At 39.2% G+C, this 26131-nt stretch overlaps 2 protein-coding genes and 1 long non-coding RNA gene across 15 annotated transcripts in view; 1 reads left to right on the top strand and 2 right to left on the bottom strand.

Annotated features, from left to right (window-relative positions):
- The window catches only part of RAD54B (RAD54 homolog B), a 105622-nt gene extending 99255 nt beyond the window's left edge, over positions 1 to 6367 (bottom strand). For 5 of the 11 annotated variants that reach the window (XM_008982909.5, XM_008982906.5, XM_035277414.3 and 2 more), the window contains exons 1-2: positions 6153 to 6367; positions 217 to 367 (exon numbers count right to left, since the gene is read on the bottom strand). In XM_008982909.5, coding sequence (XP_008981157.1) covers positions 217 to 351 — 135 coding nt within the window. In that variant the 5' untranslated portion in view covers positions 352 to 367; positions 6153 to 6367. The remainder of the gene's footprint in view (positions 1 to 216; positions 368 to 6152) is intronic. The other 6 variants (XM_078352678.1, XM_035277413.3, XM_035277417.3 and 3 more) reach the window with 2 other exon arrangements.
- Positions 6368 to 6451: 84 nt separating this feature from the next.
- On the top strand, positions 6452 to 26102 carry LOC118148594 (uncharacterized). Its single transcript, XR_004735466.3, has 2 exons — positions 6452 to 6603; positions 25955 to 26102. It is a non-coding gene; the product is annotated as an uncharacterized LOC118148594 (long non-coding RNA).
- VIRMA (vir like m6A methyltransferase associated) overlaps positions 18691 to 26131 on the bottom strand; it is a 69243-nt gene continuing 61802 nt past the window's right edge. For 2 of the 3 annotated variants that reach the window (XM_002759084.7, XM_035277411.3), the window contains 6 exons: positions 25941 to 26101; positions 24750 to 24846; positions 22570 to 22736; positions 21669 to 22000; positions 20093 to 20236; positions 18691 to 19031 (listed from right to left, as the gene is read on the bottom strand). In XM_002759084.7, coding sequence (XP_002759130.2) covers positions 18877 to 19031; positions 20093 to 20236; positions 21669 to 22000; positions 22570 to 22736; positions 24750 to 24846; positions 25941 to 26101 — 1056 coding nt within the window. In that variant the 3' untranslated portion in view covers positions 18691 to 18876. The remainder of the gene's footprint in view (positions 19032 to 20092; positions 20237 to 21668; positions 22001 to 22569; positions 22737 to 24749; positions 24847 to 25940; positions 26102 to 26131) is intronic. The other variant, XM_035277412.3, reaches the window with a different exon arrangement.

Raw genomic sequence — 26131 nt, 5'->3', positions numbered from 1 at the left:
CCCCACAAGGTGCTAGGATTACAGGCATGAGCCACTGTACCCAGCCTGCTATTCCTTTAAAAAAACATATGTAATTTTCATTTCCAAGATTTCTCAGAGACGTTTTCAGAGATACTGTATCAGTAGAGAAAACATCTCTTTAATTCTTTAAATGGCATTTTTGGAGCACACGTGCTTCCCTATATTATCTACATTTTGAGTCCTTTCTTGTCTTACCTCAAATAATTTTATATCTGGATTCAGTTTTGTAATCTCTTCATTCAGACCTGGATTACTTCTTCCTGGAGGTATAAATTTTGGTTTTTTGAAGGAATTCCCCTGCAATTGACTTGGTGCTGCAGATCGTCTCATATTCCGTAGTGGTGACCTGAAAAATAACCACAACAGTAGCCATCCATGAATCTAATTACAATCATCCCCAAATACAAAAATAGTTCAAAACTACAACTGAGATGGAACAAGAACCCCTCTTAGGGGGCCTGCCTGGCCCCCCCAAACATAGAAACCCCTCTTAGGGCCTGCCTGGCCCCCCAAACATAGAAACAAAGGAAAATCTTCAGTTCCTTCAAAGGAAATTCCAGGCACCTGGCTAGCCCTGAGAAGTATATGAGCATTATGATTAATAAGAAGGTAACAGCTTAAAATAATGATGAGGGAAGCGAGTGACAAAATGTTTGGTCCCCTATAGAAACTAAAGGTAACATCTTAACATATGTCCTTGAGTTGTTTTTCAGAAATCCAGACCCCACCAAATGAAAATACTATCTACTGGCACACAGACCTCAGATTAGGGGAAACAGGACCGAAGTCTGCTATTCTTTGTTCTAAATTTCTTCTTCAGGGCTTGGAAGAAGTCATACGCATAGGCCAGAGCTCAACATTCCTTCCTGTCGACCCAAGTTTTTAGACAAAACTTCACTTCCTTAACCAATCCCAAATCAGAGAATCTTTGAATCCATCTGACTCATAAGCCCCCACTTCAAGATGTTTTGCCTTTTTAGGCCAAATCAATGATGCATTGATTCATGACTCTGCCTGTAACCTCTGCCTCCCCATCTTTAAAAATGCTTACAGGTAAGCCATCAGAGTTTGGTTCTTAAGCTTTAGCTGCTCAATTCTCTTCGCTTGGCACCCTGCAATAAATGTCCCACTTTCTCTTGCTGCAAATCCCAATGTCTGTGGACAGCTTTGCAATGCCAGGCAGGCATACTCAAGTTTGGTTTGGTAATACAACCATTGTAAAAAGGTAAAAGAGGTCAGGCATGGTGGCTCATGCCTGTAATCCCAGTACTTTGGGAGGCTGAGGCAGGAGCTTCCCTTGAACCCAGGAGTTCGAGATCAGCCTAGGCAATATAGGGAGACCCCGTATCTATTAAAAAGATAAGAGGAGCTTGGTAGTGCAGGCCTGTAGTCTGAGCTACTCAGGAGGCTGAGGTGAGGGGATCCCTTGGGGTCGGGAGTTCAAAACCAGCCTGGGCAACACAGCAGCAAGACCTCGGAAAACAAGTTCAATTGCTAGTAAGATTTTACTTTTTATCAAGGGCTATTGAAAAGAATAAGATTTAAATTGAATGGTGATATGGTTTGGCTGTGTCACTATCCAAATCTCACACCTTGAATTGTAATAGTCCCTATGTGTCAAGGGCAAAGCCAGGTGGAGATAATTGAATCATGGGGGCAGTTTCCTTCGTATTTTTCTGACGGTAGTGAATAAGTCTCATAAGATGGTTTTATAAACGGGCGTTCCCCTGCACAAGCACTCTTGCCTGCCGCCATGTAAGACGTCCCTTTGCTCTTCCTTTATCTGGTTGTGAGGTCTCCTCAGCCGTGTGGAACTGTGAGTCCATTAATCTCTTTCTTTTACAAATTACTCAGTCTCGAGGATGTTTTTATTATTTTCTTTTTTGCTATGAGAATGCTTTATTAGGCAAACCGCATACTATAAAAATGCTTTAAAATGTAACAAGAGGAGATGTGAAGACACAAAGAACAAATGCGTAGTGACACATGGCAAGTATGTCTTTATTAGCAGTGAGAAGATACTAATACAAATGGTGTAAATGTAAGTATATACAATGTCAATTTTGATAACATTATAGATTAATCATGATATCCTCTTTAAAGTAATTTAAAGAGAAATTTCAGGCCGGGCAAGGTGGCTCACACCTGTAATCCCAGCACTTTGGGAGGCTGAGACAGGTGAATCCTGAGGTCAAGAGATGGAGATCATCTTGGCCAACATGCTGAAACTCTGCCTCTACTAAAAATACAAAAATTAGCTGGGCATGGTGGCACAGGCCTGCAGTCCCAGCTACTCAGGGGGTTGAGGCAGAAGAATCGCTTGAACCCAGGAAGCAGAGGTTGCAGTGAGCCGAGATTGCGCCACTGCAATCTAGCCTGGCGACAGAGCAAGACTACATCTCAAAAAAACAAACAAACAAATAAATAAATAAATATTTCAAAATGTAAGGAAATACAATTTACACAAAAATATCAAAAATGTTGCTTTTCTATTCATCATGCCTGTAATCCATAAACCACATGAGGGTAGCAATCTCATGCTTGTTTTATCCACCACTAATGACTACAATGTGTCTGGCAACAATGACAGACACATTACAATCACTAACAAATATTTGAAATGAATGAAATCTGGCAATTTAAAAGACATTTTTATAATTCAATTTGTTTTTACTATCCTATTTCATTTGAAAACAGTGGAATTTTTAAAAATATAAATCAAGAGACTAGAACCAGGTTTCCCAACTTTCGCTCAACCCTATTTCCGCTAGGAACTGGATAGGGGTACAGATGGAAAACAAGAACATTACATACATACATCACGCTTCTGCAATGAATAGTAGCAAGCACTCCAATTCAAAACACCACCACAAAACACTATTTAATATAAGCCATCAGCAAGGATCAACATGGCACTATTTAACATAAGCCATCAGCAAGGATGAACATGACACTATTTAACATAAGCTATCAGCAACGATCAACATGACTACCAACATTATCCGTTTAACCCAAAAATTCCAATTCTGGCAATTTAACCTAAGGTCAAAGATAATACTCAAGTAACTATGTATGAAAATACCATACTGGGCAAGATGAGGTGGCTCACGCATGCAATCCCAGTACTTTAGAAGGCCAAGGCAGGTGGATCACCTGAGGTCAGGAGTTTGAGACCAGCCTGGCCAACATGGTGAAACCTCATCTCTACCTAAAATATAAAAATCTAAGGCCTTGAGCGGTGGCTCATGCCTGTAATCCCAGCACTATGGAAGGCCGAGGCGGGCGGATCAACTGAGGTCGGGAGTTTGAGACCAGCCTGATCAACACAGAGAAACCCCATCTCTTCTAAAAATAAAAAATTAGCTGGGTGTGGTGGCACATGCCTGTGATCCCAGCTACTCGGGAGGCTAAGGAAGGATAATCGCTTGAACCCAGGAGGTAGAGTTGTGGTGAGCTGAGATCGCGCCATCCTGCACTATACCCTGGGTAACAAGAGCGAAACTCTGTCTAAAAAAAAAAAAAAAAAAGCCAGGTGTGGCAGTACACACCTGTAATTGCAGCTACTTGGGAGGCTGAAGCATGAGAATCACTTGAACCCAGGAGGCAGAGGTTGCAGTGAGCAGAGATTGTGCTATCACATTCCAGCCTGGGCAACAGAGCGAGACTGTCTCAGAAAAATAAATAAATAAAAATAATCATGCTAGTATTACTTACAGTGGGGGGGAGAAAAGGAAACAAGTATGTCCATAATGAAGTATTAGATAAATTTTGGTACAGCCACACAACTGAACACATTCTCTTCATATACCACCAAAACTGAGTCAGTACTGTTCCCCATGCTAGCCAGGTTCTGTTTTTCTCTAGGCTTTGAATAAACTTTCCCTTATACTAAGTTGGGAATGCTTTTTCCCACTTTTCTTTGCCTGATTAATACTACAGTCCTTTAGGGGTCTTAACCATGAGCCCTCTTCATCTCTTTCCAAAGACTGGACTGGAGGACCTTCCTGTATATGTACTACTTAAGTACTTTTCACACTGCAATGAAATTTGCCCTATCATTCTCCCTGAGTTATTAACTCAGGCATGAAATCTCATGTACAATTCATCACTATATTGCCAGTACCAAATACACAGAAGGAGTTCAGTATTTGTTACGTGAATGATCCCATTAATAGGGAGGACCACAATTTTTAAAAATGTTTAATGACATAAGAAATATTTTTGATAAAGGAAAAATGGCCACAAAACATGTTTGGCCTCATTCCAACTTTTAAAAAGGAAAAGAAAAAGGATAACGTGTTTATGTACATTTAAAAGACTAGAATGCAAAGGAGCATGAGGAAACTTGTTTGAGGTGATAGAATAATCTATATAAGATTGCAGTGTGGATAAGGGAGTGTATATACAGCTGTATATCAAAACATCAAAATGTACATATCTAGTAGCACACTGTAAATTACACTGCTATAAAGTAGATATGTTATATATTAAAATACACAATCATTTTTAAAATCCAGAAAAATACATGCCACAACATTAACCCTAATTATTTCTAAGTCTGGTTAGAATAACCAGTAATTTTTAATGTCTTCTGAGTTATTTTCTGTATATCTCAAATTTTTTACAATGAAAATGTTACCTTTGTAACAGGGAAAGTGTCATTAATTCGATCTTTTTAATTACCATATTTCATCAGATCTAAAATGCCATCAACTGTAGGATATACTCTTGATTGTCAGTCCATATAAAAGACATTTTTTAAATAAAAATGTTAAAAATGAATTTTTTATTGTAAGATGTACCATTATTTTACCTATCCAAGAAAAAAGGTGTAGCCAATTAAATCATGATACACTATCACTGATGGTTAGACATTTCCCAATTTCATCAATGTTAAAATGATGAAACATGTAAATATTTTATACATAACCAGCCTTTGCGTCGTTTGAGAAATGAGTAGTAGAGATCACTCTCTCTTGTTTCTTGTTCAAGGACAAGAACCAGCAACAGACTCTGCTGTTTCTGCTTTTCGACCTCCAACTACATTAGGTAGCCATTATTTCACGTCATGCCTTAAGTTGCTCCTTTGACTTTGAGACTCAGGCTATACAGGTGGTTCCCAATTTAGGATGGTTTCACTTAGAATTCTTCGACTTTTAAGAAAGCCATAAGCATTCAGTAAAAGCTGCACAAGGAACCACACAACCGTCTGTGTTCATGATTTTGCCCAACTGTAGATTCAGGTAAGTGTTCTGAGCATGTTTAAGCTAGGCTAGCGCAGCCATAAAAAGGAATGTGGGTGCAGCTAGAAGCTATTATCCTAAGCGAATTAAAGGAGGAAGAGAAAATCAAATATTGCATGTTCTCACTTATAAATGAGAGCTAAATTCATGAACATAAAAGATGGCAACAAGAGACAGTGGAGACAACCAGAGAGGGGAGGAAATGAGGAGAAAGGGTTCAAAAACTATCGGGTATTACGCTCAGTACCTGGGTGACAGGATCAATCGTACCCAAACCTCAGTATCAGGTAATACACCGATGCAACAAACCTGCACATGTACCCCCAAATCTAAAATAAAAAGTTGAAATTATTTTTTTTTTATAACAAAGGTAGGCTAGCAGTTTTAAATACATTTTCGACTTAGGATATTTTCAACTTAGGATGGGTTTATCGGGAGGTCACCCCGTAGTAATTCGAGAAGCATCTGTACCTACCTAGAAAATCTTTCATAAGGTAATTGATTAAAAGGTTTTAATAAAATAAAAGAAAAACCTGACCAGTGAAGAAATAAAAAGTCCCTAAAGAAGGCGTACGGACAATCTCCAGGGCGCTCGCGGAGCATTCACCCCCTGGCCCTGGGAAGGAGCTTCCCAGTGCAGGAGTGAGAGAGAAACCAAAACGCCACAGGAGCCCCAAACGCCACAGGAGCCTGAGCGAAACGACTGCAGGGGCAACCCCAGGGGCCTCTACCCAGAACCACCCCTCGCACACAAAGGCACACCCCCAAACTCCCACAGTCCGCCAGTCGCTCCGGGACTCCCCGGGACCAGCAGCCCGGGCGTCCCTCGCACCAGACCAAAGCGGCAGGCCTGCAGGCCACCTCGGTCGCTCCTGCCGCCTTCCCTACCTCCTCTCTTAGAGGCCTGCTCCCGCACCACTCGCTGCTTTGTCCCGCACGAGCCTACAGGCCGTCACAGCCTCCCAAGCTTCCCTGTCCAGAACGCACCGGCGAAAATCTGACAGAAACCACTGACCCTGCAAAACATAAACTTCTGGCAACCAGCGAACCCCTCGCCGCCGGAGAAGCTCAAGGCTCCCGCCTCGGCGCAGCCAATCGCGGACGAGCCCACTGCGCGTGCGCACTACTAGCAGCTGCGTCGCCGCGTCCAGCCTTACTCCGATTGGACAACCTTACTGCAACACTGCGCATGTACCTTTGCGTTTCCCTTTGCTTGCTCCCAAGTTTGATTTTAGTCTACGGTTCAGTTAAAAAATACTGGTTTAGTGCCTATTGTCAGACACGGTGTACAGGCTGAGGCTACAGACCTCACCATCTGCGTGGACAAGTAATAAATAAGGTATGATTCGGTGTGTGCGATAATAGAAATGCGTGCATCGCAGAGGTACAGGTTATCCTACTGGTTATTCATGTATCCGAAAAAGCATTGATTTACTGTTGCCTGCAGGATATTTTTCAAACTCTTTGTTAGGTTCTGGAAATATAGAAATGAATACGTGATTACTAGGCCCTCAGAAAAGGGGAGCAGCCTCCGGATTTAGAAAAGCATTAAAGTTACGTAGGAAAGTGACATCATTCAATTAGTATTTACTGAGCAACTTCAAGTGCTAGGAGATGACACAGTCAACTTCCAAGTGCGAGGAGATGACACAGTCAAAATGGTGTTAGAAAGACTAATCTGAGAGAGAATGGTTAAAGGTTGTTTATTGAGTTTTATCCAACAGTTTGACAAGTAAAAGCTAAAAAATATCAAGTGTTAAATGAAGATGTGAAACAATGGAAACTTGGGCTGCTGGTAGGAGTATAAATAGGTATAGCCATTTAAAAGTGTAATTTAAGGCTGGGCGCGGTGGCTCACGCCTGTAATCCCATTACTTTGGGAGGCTAAGTGGGCGGATCACTTGAGGTTAGGAGTTCGAGACCATCTTGGCCAACATGGTGAAACCCTTTCTCTACTAAAAATATAAAAATTAGCTGGGTGTGGTGGCGGGCGACTGTAATCCCAGCCACTCAGGAGGCTAAAGCGGGAGAATAGCTCGAACCCGGGAGATAGAGGTTGCAGTGAGCCAAGATGGCGCCACTGCACTTCAGCCTGTGTGGCAGAGCGAGACCCTGTCTCAATTAAAAAAAAAAAAAAAACAGTAATGTGCTTATGGAGCTTTTATCCTGGAGACTTTTTCCAGTAATAAAGAGCACCTCATACGTTGAGTTGTGTTTTTAGCAGCTCCTGGAGCCAGGGTTACAAGAATTTGAATTGGGGGCCTGCCAAGGTTGGGCACCCTAGTAAACTGCACCTCCCTCTTCTTTGAACTGGGACAGATAAAGAGTAAGGGTAACCAGAAAAAATGCTAGCTCTCATAGTGTCTACAGCCTACCTTAATGTAATCGGGGAAGTTCAGAAAATCTAAAACAGAGTGGCTACAGGTGGCCTGGGACATGCCTCTTGCAGATTTGCACCTGGTTTGCTCCTTCACCTCAGATCATTACATGTTAACTTATCAAAGGGCCTTATGTGACAGTCCATTACTTTTTTTTTTTTTTGAGACAGAGTCTCGCTGTTGTCGGCCTGGGCTGGAGCTCAGTGGTGCAATCTCAGCTCACTGCAACCTCTGCCTCCCAGGTTCCAGCAGTTCTACTGCCTTAGCTTCCCGAGTAGCTGGGATTAGGCAGGCATGAGCCACCACGCCCGGCTGCTCTTGTCTCATTCTCTATCTCCCTTACCCTGCTTTATAGATTTTCATCACACTTCCACTCCCTAACATATACTTATTTTTTTAGTGTTTTTCTATTACTCTAGAATATAAGCTATATGAGGGCAGGATCTTTGCTTTATTCTCTGCTGTACCCATGTGTTTAGAACAGTACTAGTCTAACAGACTGCACTCAATAAATATTTGTTGATGCTTATTTGGGAGGCCAAAGCAGGAGGATCAATTGAGGCCAGGAATTTGAGACAAGACCAACCTGGGCAACAGAGTGAGACACTGTCTCTTAAAAAAAGAAGAAGAAGAAGAAGTAGTTCGGGCGAGGTGGCTCAGGCCTGTAATCTCAGCACTTTGGGAGCCCAAGGTGGGCAGATCATGAGGTCAGGAGTTTGAGACCAGCCTGGCCAACATGGTGAAACTCTGTCTCTACTAAAAATACAAAAAATTAGCCTGGCATCGTGGCAGGTGCCTGTAATCCCAGATACTCGGGAGGCTGAGGCAGAAGAATCACTTGAACCCAGGAGGTGGAGGTTTCAGTGAGCCAAGACCATGCCACTGCACTCCAACCTGGGCAACAGAGCAAGACTGTCTCAAAAGAAAAAAAGAAAAGAAAAGAAAGAAAGCTGGAGAAAGTGTATACATGAACTCTCTGTTCTGTTTTTGCAAGTGTTTCTGTAAGTCAAACATTAGTTCAAATAAAAAGTTTAAAAAACAGAGACTTCTATTATTCAACAAATATTAAACATGAAGTACCTGGTAATGCAAAGGATACTATAATGTGCAGTTCAAAAGTACTTTTCTGCAGAAGTGTATAGTCTGATTTTAGATTATCTTTAAGGAAACTAATAAAATGCAATGTAGCCCCGGTGTGCTGGCTCATGCCTGTAATGCCTGCACTTTGAGAGGCTGAGTGGGGAGAACACTTGCCTGCACTTTGAGAGGCTGAGTGGGGAGAACACTTGAGTCTAGAAGTCCAAAACCAGTCTGGGCAACATGAATGAAACCCTGTCTCAAAAGAAAAAAAATCTAAGTATTTTCCCAATTATGTGGATACATATATCTTTGAAAATTAATGTACTGGTATATACCAATATATTGGTATTCATTTCATTTCCTTCTTTAATCATTAAATGCCAAGTATATCACCCCTAAATATTTTTTGTAAGGATATTATACTGTCTTGGGGTTAACAGTAACAAATATTGGAGGTAAAGGTCTCTGTAATTATAATGTTGAATTAACACATTAATTGAGTATTAGTTATTGGTAATGTTAGTTAATTGGTTAAGCAGCATCAATATTACAGCTGGGGTGGGAAGAGTAGAGAAGAGAAAAATAATTTGCACACCTCCTTTTAGTCTGATTACCCTTCTTTTTCGGTTGTGATCCCACTTGTCTCCTAGCCACTACACTTGATCAATTCTGGAATGTTATTTATTTTATTTATTTATTTTTTTGAGATGGAGTCTTGCTCTGTTGCTTAGGCTGGAGTGCAATGGTGCCCTCTGGGCTCACCACAACCTCTGCCTCCCAGGTTCAAGTGATTCTCCTGCTTCAGCCTCCCAAGTAGCTGGATTACAAGTGTGCGCCACCACGCCCAGCTAATTTTTGTATTTTTGAGTAGAGACGGGGGTTTCACCTTGTTGGTCAGGCTGGTCTCGAACCCCTGACCTAGTGATCTGCCCGCCTCACCCTCCCAAAATGCTGGGATTACAGGCGTGAGCTACCATGCCCAGCTTTTGGACTGTTATTTTTTACCTTAACTCTGTAATAAATATCTATAATACATTTCTCTTTTGATTCATATTTACCTCCCCACAGTGCATTCCTTCTTCTATTTATGTTTCAGAATATGAGAAAGTAACAGTCCACTAGTGATCTGTTCACATCACGAAGAAGTTAATGAATGGCAAAGGCAGGATTAGTACCTAATTTCTTAATTTTTTCATCCAAATAAGTTTCGGAGGGAAAATTTTTGAAGTTTTTTAAAGTTTCACGTGCTAGCTGGGCATGCTTGTGTGTGCCTGTAAACCCAGCTACTTGGTAGGCTAAGGCAATAGGATAGCTTGAGTTGAAGATCAGCCTGAGCAACATAGTGAGACTTCACTTCAATAAAAAATAAATTAGTAAGTTTCACATGGTTATAGAGTAATTTTGGATAATATTTATTTTATGTGACTCTGGCTTTCAGGTTAATTATTTTTGATTCCTTTTTTAACTTAAAGAGAGCAGTGATTCCAGTGGACCCCAACTTGTTCTGGAAGGGCCAGGTGAACTCTTTTGTCCTAGTAAGTAGCAATTGTACCATTCCAGAGTTATCAGAACATCTGAAAGCATCCTTCCTAGAGGAAACAACTGAAAGCAGCTGCAGATCTGAGGACCAAAGCTTTACCAAAATACACCCAAAGCCATCTCTTAGCAAACCAAGAGACGTTCAATGGGGAATACTACACAGTTTGTCAACTCAAATAATTTGTCAAGATTTATTAAGTTGAAAAAAAGTTTAAAAATTTTTATTTAACTTTTAGTCTGTTGCTTTAAAATAAAAGTCATGTAACTCAGCATTTTTTTTTTCTAAATGAATACCTCAAAACCTTATTCCATTTAAAACACAAGAATATGTGACTGGGTGCTACCGCTCATGCCTATATTCCCAGCACTTTGGGAGGCCGAGGCAGGCAGATTACCTGAGGTCATGAGTTTGAGACCAGCCTTGCTAATATGGTAAAACCTCATCTCTACTAAAAATACAAAAATTAACTGGGCATGGTGGCAGGCACCTGTAATCCCAGCTACTCAGGGGGCTGAGGCAGGAGAATTGGTTAATTTTTTAGTATATAATTTGTAAAGACAGGATCTTGTTATGTTGCCCAGGCTGGAGGAATATGCATGTCTAACAAATCCCCATCTGAGCTGCTGGTGTAGAGACTACTCTTGGAGAACTGCTCATAGAATAACTTTGCTGTAACTTCTTTATTGGTCTGCCTTCAGGCTTTTCCCTCTCTAATCCTTCCTCTCTGCATCAAAGGAGTTCTATTTTAATCTCTTTTTTTTTTCAATTTTTATTTATTTATTTTTTGATACAGGGTCTTGCTGTGTCACCCAGGCTGGAGTGGAGTGGCACAATCACAGCTCACTGCAGCCTTGACCTCCCAGGCCCAAGCAACCCTCCTACCTCAGCCTCCTGAGTAGCTGGGACTACAGATGTGTACCACCACACCTGGGTTAAAAAACATTAGAAAAGTGTTGCCAAACTAAAGTCTCCCTAAAACTACATCAACATTGGTCAGTAGTGCTATTAAACATTAGTATAATTCTACTTACATAATTTCCACTTATTTATCAAGCAGGCACTAATTTCTTGCTTCAGAAATAACTTAGCAAGTAAGGTATATGAAGTATATTTTTGTCTAGGCAGAGGAGGATCTAATTTAAAGTAACAATGCTCTACATGTTAAAAAAGAAAATTCAAATACAAACCTTATTTAATCCCGGTAACCTATTGATGTAGGCAGAGGAGATAAACTTAGGAAAGGCCAGGCACAGTAGCGCATGCCTGTAATCCCAGCACTTTCGGAGGCCAAGGAGGGTGGATCACTTGAGGTCAGGAGTTCAAGACCAGCCTGGCCAACATGGTGAAACCCCGTCTTTATTAAAAATACAAAAATTAGCAGGGTGTGGTGGCAGGCGCCTGTAATCCCAGCTACTCAGGAGGCTGAGGCAGGAGAACTGCCTGTACCCAGGAGGTGGAAGTTGCAGTGAGCTGAAATCGCACTACTGCACTCCAGCCTGGGTGGCAGAGTGAGACTCTGTCTCAAAAAAAAAAAAAAAATTAGGATAAGAAGAGCATTTAAAGTTGCACAGCTAATTAGTAGAGCACAGAGCTGGCTCTCAAAACAAGGATTTTTGGTCACAAAGAACTTCTTCACAACATCATGTCCCATCACAAATTTACCTGGTAGATTTCCGAAAATAACTCTTTATACAAATTCCATTCTGATTGATTGCTAAAACAGATGCTGTCATCAAATTCAAGTTGAAACTCTTTGGACACATTTTGTGCTGCATAATTTTGTTTTGTTTTCCTCATAAATTTTTTTAAATTTTTAAATTAATTGCATATTTGAAAACTGATTATACAATAATCCAGATTTTTGGCTTCTCCCTAAAAGTCAGAAGCACAACCATTAAGAGGGTTGTTATTAAAAACAAAACAGAAAATAATAAGCATTGGCAAGGATGTGAAAAAATTGGAACCTCTTTGCACTGTTGATGGGAATGTAAAATGGTGAAGCTACAGTAGAAAGCAGTATGGTGGTTCTTCAAAAATCAAAAATAACAATTACCATATCACTAGGCAATTCCACTTCTGGATATATACCCCCAAAAATTAAAAGTAGAGTCTTGAAAAGATATTTGTACACTCATGTTCATAGCAGGATTATTCACAATAGCCAAAATGTGTAAACAACCCACATGTCCATCAACCGATGATGAATAAACAAAATGTGGCATATCCAGACAATGGAATAGTATTCAGTCTTTTAAAAAAAATCTGACACATGCTACAGCATGAATAAATCTTGAGGATATTATGCTAAGTGAAAAAAGCCAGCCACAAAAAGACAAATTTTATATGGTTCTACTTATATGTGGTATTTAGAATACTCAAATTTAGAGACAAAAGGAGAATGGCAGTTGCCATGGGTTGGAGGGACAGGGAAATGAGAATTGTTTAATGGGTATAGAATTTCAGTTTTGCAAGATGAAAAAGTTCTGGCCAGGCACAGTGGCTCACACCTGTAATCCCAGCACTGTGGGAAGCCAAGGCAGGCAGATCACTTGAGGTCAGGAGTTCAAGACTAGCCTGGTCAACATGGCAAAACCTCATCTCTACTAAAAGTACAAAAATTAGCCGGGCATGGTGGCACATGCCTGTAATCCCAATTATTCAGGAGGCTGAGACAAGAGAATGGCTCAAACCCAGGAGGTAGAGGTTGCAGTGAACCCAGATTGTGCCACTGCACTCCAGCCTGGACAACAGAGCAAGACGGTTTCCAAAAAAAAAGACAGAAAATATCCTACCTATTAACTCCTAATCTGCTCTATTAATTTAAAATAATAAAAGTAAAAATTAAATTTATAATCTTTTCTGCTTAACTAGAGTTTAGGCTGGGCACAGTGGCTCACATCTGAAATCCCAGCACTTTAGGAGGCTGAAGAGGGCAGATCACTTGAGCCCAGGAGTTTGAGACCAGCCTGGCCAACATGACAAAACCTTGTCTCTAATAAAACTACAATAAACTAGCCAGGCTTGGTGGCTTGTGCCTATAGTTCCGTTTACTTGGGAGGCTGAGGGATGAGAATCGCTTGAACCTAGTGGGTGGAGGTTGCAGTGAGCTGATCAGGCCACTGTACTCCAGCCTGGGTGACAGAGACTCCATGTCAAAAAAAAATAGTGGGCCGGGCGCGGTGGCTCACGCCTGTAATCCAGCACTTTGGGAGGCCGAGGCGGGTGGATCACGAAGTCAAGAGATCAAGACCATCCTGGTCAACAAGGTGAAACCCGGTCTCTACTAAAAATACAAAAATTAGCTGGGCATGGTGGCGCACGCCTGTAGTCCCAGCTACACGGGAGGCTGAGGCAGGAGAATTGCTTGAACCCAGGAGGCGGAGGTTGTGGTGAGCCGAGATCGCACCATTGCACTCCATCCTGGGTAACAAGAGCGAAACTCTGTCTCAAAAAAAAAAAATAGTCTTTATACAAAAGCAATTCCAAAAGGTTGTTATACAATTGTAATGTCAAGTTTTTTTTTTTTTTTCCCAAGGAAAATAAAACAGTTTGCTTTATTTTAAAACAGTAACTTCCTCATATGGGGACACTGTCCAAAATTCAATACTGATACAAAAATAGTTTCTTAGGCAGTCAAAATATGTGTCAGGTGAATTTCCTGAATTCTGTTAAAGAGAATTTCAAACCATATAAAACAAACAGGTGAATGAGAGGTGAACATCAACATGTGTAACATAAGCCATAGTACAAATTTAAATAGAATCATCAAACCATGTCATTACCCCAAATCATTTTTGTTAATATTTAAGAGAATGTACATATTTTCAAGAACTTAGAAATGAATCCTACTTCTATCTCCTAATAATCCCAGGAAGTATAACTTTCTTCTATTACTAGATTCAAATAATCCAAATATTTGCTCCTGTTATGATGCTCTGGGATTAACTATAGCTGAGTGTATCAGAAATAGAAAAATCATGAAGATTTATAAAGCATTTAAAAAATAATCCTTTATAGCAAGTCCTTAAAAGCCCTAGATGAAAAAGGCAATTCTCCACTTCTAATAACACCTACGGTTTATATTGCATAATATAAACAAAACAGCATTCTGTCTGGTGACAATTTAGACGAAATTCATTTGCCAAGTCAATTTTCCATTAAAGTTAATGTTTTGGCCAATATTAAAAATTTTTTAAACCCTATTCTGACATTTCCAGAGGTATTAATTTAGCAATGATGTTCACTGAAATTCCATAATGCTTCCCATCGAAGGGAAGTTGAGAACGAGGAAAGCTGCTTTCACCTCATTGCCATCCAGTACTGAGGAAGAAAGATGTAGTTTTCCAGTAGTGACTAATCAAATTATTGAATTAAATTTCTTAAGTAAAAATTCAAAATGTACCATCTTGTTTTCTTTCAGTTTATTAAGTAGCATCATAAAGATGACTTTGCTAAGTTAATGTCAAGATTTTCTTTCTTAAAATGCTATTTTTAAAACACAGTTACTTTTAAAAACCTACAATAAAATCAGTTGGAAATGTAATGGTTGGATTATTCAAGAATTCTGAATTGTTCCATATACACTTCATATGCTTAATATTTCATTAACTTTTCTTTTAAAAAATGATGTTTACATAATAGTTTCCTTTATTAGATTGTGAATTTCCTGAGGGCAGAAAATATATTTTATTCACCCTTATATTCCCCACCCTGTACTAGGATATAGGGAACACAGAAGATGCTTAGGAGACATACATTCTCATCCTGCAGGTTTTTGCAATTACTTAAAAAAAAAAAAGCAATAAAGCTAATCTAAGTGTGCCTACTACTCCTTCACAGAGATTACTACTTGCAACACTGTTTTTAAATAAAGCATAACAATATTTCATAGTTTTTCTTTCTTATTCTTAGGAAATAAAAATAATTCTATCAACTCCTCTTCTACAGATTAAACTTTGTCCTCAAAGAAATGCTGCATCTTTCATCAATTTCTAAATGTCACTCAAAACTTTCCCTGAAATAGGCTGGGCACAGTGACTCATGAGGCTCATGCCTGTAATCCCAGCACTTTGGGAAGCCAAGGCAGGTGGATCACTTGAGGTCAGTTAAAGACCAGCCTAGCTGACATGGTGAAACCCGGTCTGTACTAAAAATACAAAAATTAGCCAGACGTGGTGGTGGGGATGTGTAATCTCCACTACTCGGGAGGCTGAGGCAGGAGAATCACTTGAACCCAGGAGGCAGAGGTTGCAGTGAGCTGCCCAGTCTGGGCAACAGAGTTAAGACTCCTTCTCAAAAATATAGAAAAAAGAAAAAAAGAAAAGAAAAATCTTTCCCTAAAATGTCCTGTATGAGGCTCACTTCTGAAATAATTAGAATTCAATGTTGGGTCTCTGGAACTCCACTGCCTTATGATAAATTACTCATTTTGATTTCTGACACATCTAACCTGAAGAGTAACTCCTTCTCCAAGACAGAGAGATAAAAGGAATGAGGAGCCAGCCAACCTGATTTTATTATTTCTTAAGAGATAGAGGTCTTGCTCTTGTTGCCCAGGCTGGACTTGAACTCTTGGGCCTAAGCAATCCTCTCACCTCAGCCTCCTGAGTAGCTGCCCTGCTCCTGATATTTTTTTACCCATTCTGTCACCCAGGCTGGAGTACAGTGGCGCAATCATGGCTCACAGCTTAAGTCATCCTCCTGCCTGAGGCTCAGCTGGGACTACAGGCATGCACCTCCACACTCAGCTAACTTTTTTTGTTTTGTTTTGAGATACTTTTGTCCCTCAAGCCAAAGTGCAGTGGCTCCATCCCTGCGCACTGCAACCTCCACCTCCTAGGTTCAAGCAATTCTCCTGTCTCAGCCTCCTAAGTAGCTGGGATTACAGGTGCACACCACCATACCCTGCTAAGTTTTTTATTTTTAGTAGAGACAGGTTTCACCATGTTGGTCAGGCTGGTCTCAAACTCCTAATCTCAAGTGATCCGCCTGCCTTGGCCTCCCAAAGTGCTGGCATTAAATAGCATTCTATTCCTTTCTAACATAACAGGTATGAGCCACCGTGCCTGGCCTCACCCAGCTAATTTTTAAATTTTCTGTAGAGACAGGGTCTCACTATATTGCTAGGGCTGGTCTCAAACTCCTGGGCTCAAGTGATCATTTTGCCTTAGCCTCCCAAAATGCTGGGATTACAGGCATGAGCCACCCAATCCAATTTTAAATCCTGTTTCTACCATGCTTCAGTCAAGCTCTTCAGCTTTCTCCATCTGTAAAATTACAATAATACCACCTATGTTGGATTGTTATAAGGACTAAGTGATTTTTTCATGTAAGGGCTGGTCAATATGGTGGATTCATTCCCTTCTCATTTATCTAGGACTTTTTTTTTTTTTTTTTTTTTTTTTTTGGAGACGGAGTTTCGCTCTGGTTACCCAGGCTGGAGTGCAATGGCGTGATCTTGGCTCACCGCAACCTCTGCCTCCTGGGTTCAGGCAATTCTGCCTCAGCCTCCTAAGTAGCTGGGATTACAGGCATGCGCCACCATGCCCAGCTAATTTTTTGTATTTTTAGTAGAGACGGGGTTTCACCATGTTGACCAGGATGGTCTCGATCTCTTGACCTCGTGATCCACCCGCCTCGGCCTCCCAAAGTGCTGGGATTACAGGCTTGAGCCACCGCGCCTGGCCTATCTAGGACTTTTAGTCACTCAAGACATTTTAAGTTTGCCTGGCATTAATTCATTTCTACACTAATAATTTATTACCTTCACTGGCCTGAATTACAGATATTAACTTAAACAGCAAAAACCGCTTTCTGATACTTCTCAAAGATTATATCCAGCTTAATGCTAAAAAACAAACCAAGAAATTACGTTTTTACATATGTCCATGTTCTCATATAAGAAACATAGTTACTTAAGAAACATTAACTATTTTTTACAGTATTTATGTCAGACATTGGGGGCAAATTTCAAATTTGACCTAATACGTAAAATATATCTTTGGGGAAAATGAGCCTATTAGGTTTCAGGATCAAAGAGGATTTACGTTATCTTGGTGCAATGAGCTGAATGTCTTTTGTTGCCCCAAATTTATATGTTGAACTCCTAACCCTCAATGTAATAGTACTAGAATGTGGGACCTTTGGGAGGTACTGTGATTTAGATTAGATCATGAAGATGAGACTTTCATACTGGAATAGTGCCTTTGTAAGAAGAAAAAGACACAAGAGCTCTCTCTCCTCAAGCAAGCACCAAGGAAAGACCATGTGAGCACTTAAGAAGGCAGCTGCTGGAACCCAACCACGTTGGCACCCTGATCTTGGACTTGCAAGCCTCCAGACCTGTGATAAAAAATTTTCTATTGTTTAAGTCACTCAATCTATTGTATTTTCTTACAGCAGCTCAAGACACTTGGGTTTTTCAAGGCCACTAGTTATGAAAAGATTGCCATAGCCTTTCACTTAAACATCAGATTCTTTACAAGCTAAGCTTTTCTTTAAGGTGTTTTCTTAATGAAGAGAATGTATTCACTCACAAATAGTTCCCCAAAACAGAGACAGAAAAAGGATGGGATGAGACTCATACACTCCTTTTCTGATTAAGAGAACTCTATTTTATGCCAGTTATATAGGCTCAGTGTGTTAAGACATATCTTGGGGAAAATATGGCTCCTTTCTCAAAGCTCTAAGCTTTATTTCTATATGTAAAGTCTAGCTTTTATTAGATGTTTCTGATTCCCAAAATAATAGTATTAGGATATGCCTCATTTTAGGCTTTAAATAATTTGTATAATAAAATAGTGTCAGTAGGTCTAAAGCTGAAATGCAAAGTTCAGATTTCTAAAACAAAGGAGAGGAATATTTTGTTTATTTTGGTACAGCCATGGTTCCCAAACTGTGTACCAGGGCACCTTAGCAAATTAACATGAGTGCCACACGATATTTTTAAATTTTTGAGAAAAACATAGCAACACCTATTGGACATGACACAAACTATTAGTTTGAGGTAGTTTACATTTTCAACATTAAATAGCATTATATTCCTTTCTATAACAATGTATCTTTGTAAAACTGGGTTTTCAGCAGTTTGATAAAAAGTACTGTGCAAAAACCAGAGAGGAAAAGAAAATGATACTGATTCCAAGATTTGAGATGTGCAGTGTCCACAGTTACTCTAGTGGTGATGATGTACATTCTTATTAAGCTGTTGGACCTAACCGCTTAATAAATACAAGTATTAGATATTTATTTTGGACCAGGTATGCTGTGAAAAAAGTGCTGAGACACTAAATAGTGTCATGAGCTGAGAAAAGTTTGAGAACACTTGTGCTATAACAAGAAAAATATAAAACCAATCATTTTGTTTTTCTACCTAGAAATTTTCTAAATAAATAGTCATACAAAAAAAAGGGAAAAGTATATACAAACGTACATAAAAAGTTTGGATTTTTATTGAAATCTTGTTAGGTATCAAACAAAATCTGCTTTCTTCAGATAAAAATATTCTCTCAGATGTCTCCAGATAACTGCTAAGTCTAAATTGGTCCTTCAATGTCTTATTTTTATTGTCCTCATGAAATGTTCATATACATTTAGGATGTTCCCAAAAGCATTTTTATCGTGTAAAGGAGCGTACGTGACGACCTCTACCACTGCCTCCACTAACAAACTTTCCTCTTGAGCCTCCACTGCCGCTATTTGCACTAGCCCAGGAAGGTCCGAGTCCCCCACGACCTCTAGAAGCACGGTCCCGAGGACTTGGGCGGTAACCTGTAAAAGAAAGAATATACTTTTTAATTCCAATTTTCCTTTCCTTTCCCATCATATAAATACTAATCTATGACACTGAGCTCAAACCAAGAATTATGCTTTTCTCTTTTAAAACTCATGTGCAAACTCTGTGAATGGGCTAAAGAGTCTTGAATTGTACACTTTAACAGGTAAACTATATGGTTTATGATAAATATATCCCAAATAAAACTTATTTTTTAAAAATGTGCATTTGAAACCAAAAACTACTTCTGATGAGGAAAAATTCCAGACTAGATGTTTCAGGAAAAAAATGTTTATATACCTAAGACAAAACTATAAGCAAAAACGTATGCTATATAAAGGTATCTCTGTTATTAAACTACTTTGTGTTCAGAAAGTTACCTTAAGCATTGGCTTTCATTACTGAAATATAAAAATAAAAGCACATCACCATGAAACTGTCTGGATTACACTAACAGTTCAGAAACTAAAAATTTGATTATTTTTATAGAACATGTATATTGGGCATTCATTCAAGGAAATAAACTTTAGAACTTAAGTCTATACTCTAAAATATTCTCTCCCAGAATGAGAGTACAGTTGACCCTTCAATAACATGGGTTTAAACTGCCTGAGTCCATTTATATGTGGATTTTCTTCCACCTCTGCTACTCCTAAGAAAGTAAGACCTCTCTTCCTCTTCCTCAGCCTATGGAATGTAATGACCTTTATGATGATCCACTTCCATTTAACAGTAAATGCTTTTCCTTATGATTTTCTTAATAACATTTTCTTTTCTCCAGCTTAACTGTAATACGTTATATAACAAATAAAATATGTGTCAATCAACTGTTTATATTATCTGTAAGGCTTCCAGTCAACAGCAGACTATCAGTAGTTAAGTTTTGGAAAAATCAAAGTTATACTTTGATTTTTGACTGCGTGGGGCAAGGAGATGTGGAGTTTAGCACCCCTAACCCCCTCACTGTTCAAGGAACAACTGTATATGATATCAAAAATTGGAAAAGGAAGAATTAACTTCCCTTCTCTCAGCAATATCAAGTAGCAAAGATGTATACCTGTAGAACTAAGGGGTCGTAATGGTGGAAGAGGGCCTCTGTTAAAATTGCTCTGGCCTCCACGACTTTCATTGTAATTTCCTCGAGGAGTATTCTGAGCACTCCAACTGGAGCCTCTTGTTCCTTCCCGACGACTGTAGTTTCCTAAACACAAACAGCACAATCAAAATCACTTTTTTCACAACCTCAATTGGATTCTTTTAAATGACAGATTTTTCTTAATCTTCAAAAGAATGGAAAAGAAACTGAAATTCTGTAAACTGACTGTACTACATAGTGGCAGCCTAACAGTGGTTAAGAGCAGAGACTCTAGGGCCAAACTGCCAGGGATCAAATACTGATTCTACCACTTGTATTTATGTGCCCTGGTCAGTTGACTGACAATTTTTTCTTCTGCAAAGTGGGAGTACTAAGAGAACTTGCCTCATGGGGTTGATGTGAGGTTATAATATGTAAAATGCTTATAACAGTTCCTACACACCTAAGTGTTTGTTATTACTATAAATGCATATTCTCTTTCACCCTCCTAACTCAGCAAGTATGAAAACATGTTTATCAATCCATTAGTAAAGTGTAATTTCTATAAGTATACTTAGTTTCTAAAATCTTGTAAGGCCAGGTGCAGTGGCTTATGCCTGTAATCCCAGCACTTTGTGAGGCACGGGTGGATCACCAAAGGTCAGGAGTTCAAGACCAGCCTGGCCAACATGGTGAAACCCCATCTCTACTAATAATATAAAAATTAGCCAGGTGTGGTGGTACATGCCTGTAATCCCAGCTACTCAGGAGGCTGAGGCAGGAGAATCACTTGAACCCAGGAGGCAGAGGTTGCAGTGAGTCAAGATTGCACCACTGCACTCCAGCCTGGGTGTCAAGAGTGAAACTCTGTCTCCAAAAATAAAAATCTTGTAATAATTTCAAACAGACACAGAACTATCTCAAGAAAACTGTTAAGTAAAATTGTGAAAATAATGTAAGGGTATTACTCAGAAAATGTACAATTCTCAGTGTAAAAAGGAAAATAAGGCCGAGCACAGTGGCTCACGCCTGTAATTCCAGCACTTTGGGAAGCCAAGGTGAGTAGAACACTTGAGGTCAGGAAATTGAGACTAGCCTGGCAAACATGGCAAAACCCGGTCTCTACTACAAATATAAAAATTAGTTGGGCATGGTGGCGTGTGCCTATAGTCCCAACTACTTGGGAGTCTGAGGTAGGAGACTCACTTGAACTAGGGAGGCAGAGTTTGTAGTGAGCTGAGATCACACCACTTCACCCCAGCCTAGGCAACAGAGCAAGACTCTTGTCTCAAAAAAAGTGGGGGGTGGGGGAGGGGAATAATTAGCCAAGACTTCTAAACTCATTATTAAAAATACATTGTATCGAGGTCCATTGATAAAAAGTTGTTTCCTTCTATCCAATAGAGTACTCTGCAAACAGTACCATTAGTCCAGAGGTGGCTCAACTACAGCAACAGGGAAACAGTTTATCTGAATCTCTTCCATCTACATCACTTTCATTCATTATTTTAACATTCCAATATTCTAACCCATTAGAAAATACATACTAATTAGTTACCTTTTGAAGCAGGTGGTGTGAAAAACCTATTCTGACTGTGGAAAGCACCCCGTCCTCCTCTATTGCCTGAAAACCCACCACGGGAAGAAATCTTCTGTGACACTTTGAGTGGCCGTTTTGGTGGAGGTATTCCATCTTGAGGAACTACTTCTTTACTTTCAGCAGCAACAAAGTCATCCACATGCATAGATGGTGGTCTACTTGTGTTCTGTTTTCGCTGACGAAAAATATCATGAGGCCGTATACCCTGTCCAAATCCTCCCCTACCCCTTCCTCTTGGTGGTGGCACAACATGAGCTCGTTTGGCAGGTTCAATGTATTCAGATTTTCCACTATTAAAACAAAAACATGCATAAAACATTTTCTTTTTTCAGATTTCTAGCAAAAATAATCTATAATACTCAAAATTATTTTTCAAATTTTTTGTACTCTAATTCTATTAACTTTGCAAGTATCTCTCGTACTTCTGAGATAATAAAACAAACTAGGTAAGAAAGGTACTCACATTTCATTGATATGAGTAACGATGTTTTTAAAATAATCCAGTTCACTTCTTATTCAAACTTTCCAAAATCTCATAAAAAACAATATAACAAATGTACTGGGTATATCCTGACCAAATTATTATCTTTAAATTAAAAAATTTAAGCAATGTTCATGATTCAAATGCTTTGTTAACTTCCTTTCTAGTTTAATAGCATGTGTCTATCTTAAAATACACTAAAATAAATAAGCTTGTATAATCACAACTGAGATCTTCAGTGGAATAAATTTTTTTTTTCTTATTTTTTTTATTGCATTTTAGGTTTTGGGGTACATGTGCAGAGCATGCAATACAGTTGCATAGGTACACACATGGCAGTGTGTTCTGTTTGCTTTCACCTAGTGGAATAAATTTTACCTTGAAGTTATAAAGGTCTCATGCTTGTGCTTCCCAAGTTTGAATCCTTTAGTAGTCTTGGTTCTTCCTGGAGATGATGGTTCTGACAAAAATGAGCGCTCTAATTCTGAGTGCAAATCAAAGTCACTACAGCATTTTTCAGACAGCTCAATTAAGTCAACCTTTACCTACAGTGATAATAAAACAAAATATATCTTAAATGTAATGATTAGCATAACATTTGACTACAGAAATTCTTATAATTATAAATTATATTTGCCCCTCCTTAGAAATAAATTATAGATCTAACTCTTTCCCTCATCTTTTCAAAAATCAAATGGTATTGGTAGTTTAAACACACACACACACACACACACACACACACCTTAGTAATGCTACTTTTTTTGTGTGTGGCATTCTTCAAAGCAGGGTTATTAATCTAGGAGACCTTTGATGCCTGAGCAGGAAATTCAACATTTGTTTATATAAATTAACACTGTAATAGCTCCTGAACGTTTCCAAAAAAAAAAAAAAATCTGAAAATAACATAATCTGCCAGCCTTATATAGTCAACAGTTCTATTACAAAAAAAATTCTGTGCCACAGATTCCCAAAAGCTCTATGCATTTAATGAAGTTCCCATGTAAGTTTAATTTCAGGGAAATCAAAATTCAGTTCACTTAGGTTTTATTCGAATTTATCAAATATAAGATACCTAAAATTTCTCTAATCCAGAGGGTTACAATTATCATCACAAGACAGTTGTGGCCGGGCATGCTGGCTCACGCCTATAAACCCAGCACTTTGGGAGGCAGAGGTGGGTGGATCACAAGGTCAAAGGATCGAGACCATCCAGCTCAACAAGGTGAAACCCCATCTCTACTAAAAATACAAAAATTAGCTGGTCATGGTGGTGTGCTCCTGTAGTCCCAGCTACTCAGGAGGCTGAGGCAGGAGAATTGCTTGAACCCAGGAGGCAGAGGTTGCGGTGAGCCGAGATCATGCCATTGCACTCCAGTCTGGGTAACAACAGCGAAACTCCGTCTCAAAAAAAAAAAAAACAGTTGTGATTCAACTTAAAGTTCTAAAATTAGTAACTCGTAAGAGAAATATTTTATACCTGTGCTGCCCAACATGGTAGCCACTAACTACATGTGCCTATCTAAATTTAATCAAAATTAAATCGAAATAAAATTCAGTTCCCTCATCATCCACATTTCAGTTGTACAACGAGCACACAAGGCTACTGTACTGGACAGGGCAGACTACAAAATATTTGCATTACTGCATAGAATTCTACTGGAGAAGAGTTTTAAAGAATCACTGAACTGCTTGCCCTAAAAAGAAATTAATTTTTAATGTACTTTTAATTGAATTGCATGTGGTTTTTTTAAAAAAGGAAAAGCAGCCCTCAATACACTAAGTACAAATGTGAAGCAAATCATTCTTTTGGTTTTACTGCACATGATGAATACCAATATGTTTCTTGGATAAAGAAAACGAACCATATACATTATAATAAGATGTGGCTAAAATAATTCTCCCTACTACATCTCTGGGAAGGGTAAAACAGACTGCATTAAATTTTAAATAGCTAATTATACTTTTATCTATTCAGCATTATGTTTAACAATGTCAATTTCCATTCATACTATATTATAACAAATATATTCTTTGTAAGTTTCTAAACTGATAGCCACACCATAGCACAACCACTCCTCTCCTTAAACCCAAATGCAAGAATAAACTGTTGTTTTGTGGGAAACTTTTCTCTGTTCTATACCCTAAGAAAACAAAATGCTTCATAGAACTTATGCAAAAGTGTGATTTTGCCTTAAAAAGTCACATTTTCTGGCCAAATGTGCTGGCTCATGCCTGTAATCCCATCATTTTGGGAAGCCAAAGAGAGAGAATTATTTGAGACTAGGAGTTTGAGACCAGCTGGGTAACATAGTGAGACCTTATCTATTAACAATCTCAAAATACAGATCACTAACTAGAAAAAAGCAAAAAAGGAGCAGAAGAAAACTTTCTGGATGCCATAAAGTGGGCAAGTGGCATAAAAATTACATAGGACTGGCCTCCAAGTCCATAACAGTCCTCCAACAGCCATAAAATATGGAAACTATTATAATGCTAACAATATACAAAGAAACAGAAAAAACATTTTTCTAAATATTTAGTAATAAAATAATTTATACCAAATCCAGATCTGTATCAATCTCTTCAGCCTGAAATGGAGTGAACCACATAGATTTCAACTGATCATCCATGACATCAGCAAGCACATAGGCAGTCCTGGAACAAAAAAAGTATATGGTGAAAAGCACAATTCCAAAATCAAATTTTTTTTTCCTTTTTTTTTTGAGACAGAGTCTTGCTCTATTACCCAGCCGGAGTGCAGTAGCACAATCACAGCTCACTGCAGCCTGGATCTCCTGGGCTCAAGTGATCCTCCCACCTTAGCTTCCTCAGTAGCAGGAACCACAGGTGTGCACCACCACACCCAGAGAACTAAAAAAAAAAATTGTAGAGATAGGGTCTCCCTATGTTGCTCAGACTAGTCTCAAAGTCCTGAGCTCAAGCTATCTTCCTACCTCAGCCTTCCCAAGTGCTAGGATTACAGTCGTGAACCAACATGCCCAGTCTTTTAGCTTATCTTCAAGTAAAATCTATGGTACAGTTAAATTACTTTCTGAAGTATTACTAAAAGTAGCACCTAAAAAAAAAACCAAAAACTCCAAAAAGCAACTGAAGAATTAAGTATCTTTAAAAACAAGTAACTTGAAACTAATCCTGCTATAACAAGTTTTGACCTTTCAGTAAAATAAAACAAAGCCCCGATTTTATCTGCCAGGCTGTTTCTATACAGCCTGCAAGTTAGCATGGTCTGTATAAATTAAAAAACAAACAAATTACAGAAGAATACACAACAGAGGCTGTATGTGATCTGCAAAGCCTAGAATTCTTACTATCTGGCCTTTATAGAAAAAAATGTTTGCTGCTGGGTGCGGTGGCTCGAGCCTGTAATCCCAGCACTTTGGGAGGCCGAGGCGGGTGGATCATGAGGTCAAGAGATCGAGACCATCCTGGTCAACACGGTGAAACCCCGTCTCTACTAAAAATACAAAAAATTAGCTGGACATGGTGGCGTGTGCCTGTAATCTCAGCTACTCAGGAGGCTGAGGCAGGAGAATTGCCTGAACCCAGGAGGCGGAGGTTGCGGTGAGCTGAGATCGCGCCATTGCACTCCAGCCTGGGTAACAAGAGCGAAACTCCGTCTCAAAAAAAAAGAAAGAAAGAAAGAAAGAAAAAAAGTTTGCTGCCCACCCGCAGACTACAGCCATCATAAAAACAGTATCTACTGAATCATAAAACATTGTGTATTTTACCTATTGTTAAACAGATTCTGAAGAGATTCTGGAGCTGAAAGTACTGGTTCTACATCCTGGTCACTGAGAGGTAAAGGGTCACCTGATGACTCCAGCATCTGCTTAAGTCCAACTACATTGTCCAACAAAGAATCCAGATTGTCGTCATCTTTTGAATGTTCCTAGATACAAATAAAAGCAGAATAAGAAGA

Source organism: Callithrix jacchus, chromosome 16 (assembly GCF_049354715.1).
Source record: "Callithrix jacchus isolate 240 chromosome 16, calJac240_pri, whole genome shotgun sequence".
NCBI classification, from domain to species: domain Eukaryota; kingdom Metazoa; phylum Chordata; class Mammalia; order Primates; family Cebidae; genus Callithrix; species Callithrix jacchus.
This window is presented reverse-complemented; position numbering and strand designations above follow the sequence as displayed.